Source organism: Magnolia sinica, chromosome 4, assembly GCF_029962835.1.
Source record: "Magnolia sinica isolate HGM2019 chromosome 4, MsV1, whole genome shotgun sequence".
NCBI lineage: Eukaryota > Viridiplantae > Streptophyta > Magnoliopsida > Magnoliales > Magnoliaceae > Magnolia > Magnolia sinica.
Genome location: NC_080576.1, coordinates 36,254,087 through 36,260,086, shown reverse-complemented (window position 1 = coordinate 36,260,086; position 6,000 = coordinate 36,254,087). Strand labels below are relative to the sequence as shown.

Sequence of the window (6,000 nt, the reverse complement as noted above, 5' to 3'; positions counted from 1 at the left end):
TTTCTACAATAAGGAGAGAGAGAGAGAGAGAGAGAGAGAGAGAGAGAGAGAGAGGAGTGATCTTGATAGGCCATCAATCCCATCCCTTCCATCCATCTCAACCATCCATCCCATCCCTTCCATCCATCTCAACCATCTATCTAATCTATCAAGGTAAGTACACCCACCTCACTCATTCTTATTTTGTTTTCCTTGTATTTATATATGGTGGAGATGGTGTGGATGATGAAGATAATATGATTGTTGAAGAAAATAATTATAATGATGATAATGACATGATTAATGGTGTGGATGTATAGGAGAAAATATACAAAACTAGATTATTATAGACTTCATGTGGGACTCATTGATAGTGGACCCCACCAAAATATTTGTATGCCATCCAAACAGTCCAAGCGTGGCCCATTGGGCTGGCCACACACACACAACACCACATGCAATTAAAAGGAGAGAGAAAGTGATGGAAGAGACGTTGCTGCCAGCGTCCCAGCTGCTATAGAAAGGGAGGGACTGTGGGACCATAACCCCACCCCCACCCATAAGATGTATGTATCTGATCCACACTGTGGGCCTTAAGCCAAAAAATGAAGCCATTCCAAACCTCCGGTAGGCCACACCTTTTTAAAAAAATCATTTTAATAGTAAGATTTACTATCAAAACTATTAAGGCCCAGTGTGATGTTTTTGTACACCTATGAAAAACCACGAATAAACCAAAATAAATAAATAAATAAAATAAAAAATAATAAACAACATTAGACATTGTTGCTGTCAGCATCTAGATGACGCTGCAGCAAGCAGAGTCCTGCTGCTGGACGCTGACAAGAACGGTGGGTCCCACCACTGGTCCCACCTTGATGTATGCTGAATATCTACACCGTGCATTTGATGGGTGCCCTTTAAAAATGGGATACCCCCAAAAATCAGCCGTACACGGAACTCAGGTGGCCCACACCATCTAAAATCATGTGAAGACTAGAAGTTTTGTGGGTCTGATCATGAGGTATGCCTTATATCCAAACTGTCCATCCATTTGGTGAGCTAGTCTTAAGGCTTAAGAAGAAAAATAAGACAGATCTAACTATCAAGTGGTCCACACTACAAAAAACAGCGGAGGATTGAACTTATACCATTGAAAACCTTTTCGGGTCACAGAAGTTTTGGACCAATATGAAATTTGTTTTTCCTCTTAATTCAGGTCTTTGTGACCCTATGAACATATTGGATGGAAAATAAACGTTATGGTGGGCCCTGTAAATTGTTTAATGGTGAAATCATTATCTCCACTACTATTTGTGGTGTGGTCCAGATAATCTTCGGATATGATTCATTTTTTTTTTGGATGATGCTCTAAAATGATCTCTAAAAATAGATGAATAGTGTAGATATAATAGATACATCACTTTAGGACCCATGCAACTTTGATCTCCTTGAACCGTTCGTACAACTCGGAGCTTGAGCATATAAAAGCACTTGTTGGGGTCCACCTGAAATTTGATCCATCTGAAACTTGCCCTGACCCCTTAACCAGGTGGGACACACATAATGGATGAGTTGAATTTGTGATCCACGCCTCAGTGGCCCAACAAATGAATGTTTTAACGGAGGGTAAACCTCTCAACTGTTATGCATGGTGTGGCCCACACAAGTCACTGATTGACTTGATTTTAAGCCTTAGGCCCACCATGAAATGGTGAATCTAACTGATGGGGTAGATGTTCAACATGCACCACAGTGGGCCCACACAACTCGACCTCATGGGGAGTTTCCATGAGCTGGACCGCATAGAACCTTTTCCCATATATATATATATATAAATATATATTGGTGGAAATAAATTTTGGGCCTCTTAATAATTATATGTTCTCCTCATCAAAGCCCAAATCAAAACCCATATAAGCCCACCATGAATACTTTGGTGTGTATTGGATTTAAGGTCACCCTATATGACAGGAATTTGTGGCCCAATTTCATGGATATCTTACATAGTAATACTAGGCATCTAAATCGCTCAATATAATGCAATGATCAAATCATGTAGTATGCAATTAGATTGTTAGCAGGGCATTCATACATAAGAAGGGATGTTAATTTATAATAAGGAGTAAGAACTAAAATTACAGTCAAGTATCCTGGTTTAGAAATTACAAGGACTACAATTCGATTAGTCATGATTAAGCAAGAAAGGAAAAGTATTTTGTAGTCGAAAGTACCAAGCTACGAGGCTGCAAGTTGACAGCATTACATAAGGATTGGTTATCCAGGTATGTGACTCTTTAATTATCTTACTCCCTGCATATTGGCATACCTTGAGTTCAAGTTATCCTTGAGTCGCTTGTCATTAGCATCACCATGCATTCCATGGCATGATTTATGATGAGAAATAGTATCCAAATTCTTTACAAACATCACGGATTGACCGTATTACGATAAGGATGGTGATATTGAATCATGGACACTGAAAGTATGAAAATAGTGGGGGATGATGTGCCACTTGGGTTGAGAGACCCTAAACCCCAATGGTACCTAGGGATGCCTCACCGTTGGGTCAGGTGGGCACATGGGACATAGATTTGACTCCCACTAACGAGGCCAGGTTGAGAAGGGGTATGTCCGACTCGCCTTAGGGCTGAGGTGGCAAACGGAGACCGGTTTGACCCGCCGGCGAGGAGAAGTGCAAACGAGGTCCGCTACTAGCATACAAAATGGAGGTTGTAACCCCATTGGTGGGTAGCGAGGTCGATTGCTGGTGTCTGGTGTATAGGCATCGACCCCGATGGATCCTAAGTTCCAACAATATATTGATCATAATCAAGACAATGATGTTTAGGAGTAGTGCGGTCAAGTCTGTGGTGAGAGGACTATTGGCGGGTGTTTCTATAGTTAACATATAGTTATTTTATGCATCTCACACATGATCGCCCTCCATCATTCATTAAGACATCGCTTTGTATAGATTATCACTTTTGGCGGTTCTTTCATTATATCTTTTATGTTAATTTATCTTGTGTACTTATCATGAGGACTTTGCACTTGTTAAGTTATAAGACTTACTTGTCTTTTAACCATTCAGGTAAAGGATCTAAAGAAGAAAAACAAGTAGCGACCACGAGTTAGGTGCCGCGTCAAGGGGACTAATTTGAGTTTTGGAATTTTGAATTATATATGATGTATATATGTATCGCGCAAACAAATGATGTACTTTTGGAATTTTGTAGTACCCAGTTTACATGTATGCAAATGTTACCTATCTTGTCTTTGATACTCACATATTTGAAGAAATGTTCAAGTGAGTGTGTTGCTTCTATTTAAAGGTGGGCATCGAGCCGAGTCGAGTTGAGGTGGGCCAACCTCGAATCGGCTTGTCCATGCTGTACTCGAGTTCGAGCTCGGCCTCGAGCTCAACATTGAAGCTTGGCTTGTTTGCCAAAGCTATCGAGTCGAGCTAGCGGTTTAAGTCGAGTCGAGTTTACCTCGAGTTGAGCTCGAGCTTTTTCATATGCTAACTTACTGAATTTTTGGCAAAAAAATGCAAATTAAATGTCTCATATCATATGCCACCATTACTAAGACATAAACATCTAGATTTTGATGGAGATGATTCTTAGCATGTATGGTGCCCCATGAAGAATCTCACCTGTTGAACGGTTTGGATTCTACATACACATCATGAATGGGGTCCACAGCTCAAATGCATGCGTGTGATCTTTTCACCCTTTCTAAACTATCTGCAGCCAGTAATGGTAGGATTCTCCCAAGGAGATTCTTATATTGTGGCCCATCCACCACCAGACCAAATAAAAATAATCTGGACCGTCAAACCATGGGCCCCACTTTTAAAAACCAACTATGTAACCGTATAATTCCTCAAGTATAAATTTCAATAAAAGCCCAATTTCATTTTTTCTCAAAATCCTTATTGCATTTCCATCTCCTTGTTACAAGGACCTGGTGTTGTAAAAAAAGAGCAGCCGTTCATCCTCCTAATCCATCTCTAATTGCTCAACCGTGTCCAAATCCGAATCATGGTTGCATTAGATGATTTGGAAAAAGGCAAAAAAGAGGATGATTTGGAAACTATGATATGGGAAAACCAAACAAAACAAAAATAAAAAAAGCAAAGAGTAATTTCTTAAAATAAAGGCATGGATGTGCCAGGAGACAGGTAAGTTCTAATCGAGTTAGGATTGGGTGCGCGGCCGTGCGGTCTTCTTCGCTTGGCGAGATCGAGTGGGCATGCAGCGTGTTGGTCGTGCACTGATGGTGGTGGTCCAGTGGATTTTTGGTGGTTGGGTGTTGGGCGAGTGTGTGGCAGGTAGAGAAAGAGAAGAAAGGGAAAGGGACTGCTTGCTAAGGTTGGGTGGGGGTCGGGTGTTTGAGTGACTTATATATATATAATATTTAATAAATTAATATGCTTATAGGGAAAGGGACTGCTTGCTAGGGTTGGGTGGGGCTAGGCCGAGTCGAGCTCGAGTTCGAGCTTTGAGTCGAGTCGAGTTGAAATGCCAACTGGTTGAACACGGCTCGAACTCAACTCGAGCTATAAAAAATCAACTTGACTCGGCTCTGATGTTCCTTTTGTGAAGAGTGAATGGTGAGATTTATCCTTTACATTACCTTGTCGGACGCCGAGATTAGGACTTAGTGCATGGGCATTGGGTATCCATCCCGGAGTTCGGCTTGTTGCACTCCAGATCCGGTAGATATAGCGGTAGTATAAGACTATCGGGTCTGGGGTGTAACAAAGTTGGTATCAGAACATGAGATAAGGGATTACCTGTGGACAAGTAATGATTTAAGAGAAAGCTAGAGTTCTAAAACTTGAAAACCGACTTAACATCTTAGAAACACTAGTTTTCCCCTTAAGGGACTCGGGAACAAAAAAATTACGATTAGGTCTTAAAGATAAGAAGTTAGGAAGATGTGCTTCTTGACCTTAAGAGACTATTTTAGGTTGAAGCTAACCCAGGTGTCCATTTTCTATTGTAGATCATGATGCCTAAGAAGGCCGTTAAAACCAAAACAACAGTAGAGCACGAGCCATCTGAGGATCACCAAGCCAAGGCACCAGATACTCCTTAGGACACCGCTTCGATTCATGAAATCCTTTGTGCCATGGCATCTCTGATGGAACGTCAAGAGAGGAGGTCTATAGAGGCATCTTCCGTATCAAAGCAGTCAGCTTTGATTCGGGAATTCCGGGCTTTGCAACCCCCTTGATTTAAAGGGCGGCCGGATCCACTTAAGGCCGACTGATGGAGGACCCAGGTTATCAAGATTTTATGTGTGATGGGGTGTCCTGATTCTCAGAGAGTATCGCTTACTACCTTCACACTCGAGGGAGAAGCAGAGTTATGGTGGCAGTCAGTTAAGAAGGAAGCTGGGTTGAGTATAGTTTGGAGTTGGAGCATGTTCAGCGACAAGTTCGACCAAAAATATTTTCCTGATAGTATTCGAGAAAAGATGGTGTCTAAATTTATATCTCTGGAGCAAGGAGCTTTATCCGTGGCCCAGTACAAGTCCAAATTCGTTGAGCTGTCTTGTTTCGCATCGAATTTGATTTCGACCTCCAGTATGAAAGCTCGTAAATTTGAGAAGGGACTTTGTCCTAGCTTGAGGAATAGAGTAGTACCTTTGCGACTCCCTACGTTTGAGGAGGTGACGGACCGAGCTAAGATTATAAAAGCAAATTTTGAAGAGATGAACAAGACTCGTGATCAACCACTTCGTAGACAGGATAATAGGAACAAGAGGAAGGGAGGCCTAACCCAGAAGTTTCATCCATCGAAAAGGCTTGCTAGGCAAGGATCAGCCATTCAGGAAGCCCAGTGAGATTAGCATTGATTAGCATTCTGAGGAACATGTTTTAGGTGCAGTGGAGTAGGCCATTAGGCCAGGTCTTACCCTACTCCGCCAGATGTCTTTGTAGAGCGGAAGGATAGGTCTTCTTACAGATAACAGCCTTATGGTCACCCCCAGCAGAGACCTTTTTAGCAA

The 6,000-nt window shown here is 41.8% G+C and overlaps 1 protein-coding gene across 1 annotated transcript; it reads left to right on the top strand.

Moving 5' to 3' along the window:
• Nucleotides 1-5,292: 5,292 nt before the first annotated feature.
• Nucleotides 5,293-5,835, top strand: LOC131244115 (uncharacterized). The gene has a single exon (XM_058243770.1). The coding sequence runs from the start codon at nt 5,293-5,295 to the stop codon at nt 5,833-5,835; it is 543 nt and encodes a 180-aa protein (XP_058099753.1).
• Nucleotides 5,836-6,000: the final 165 nt, after the last annotated feature.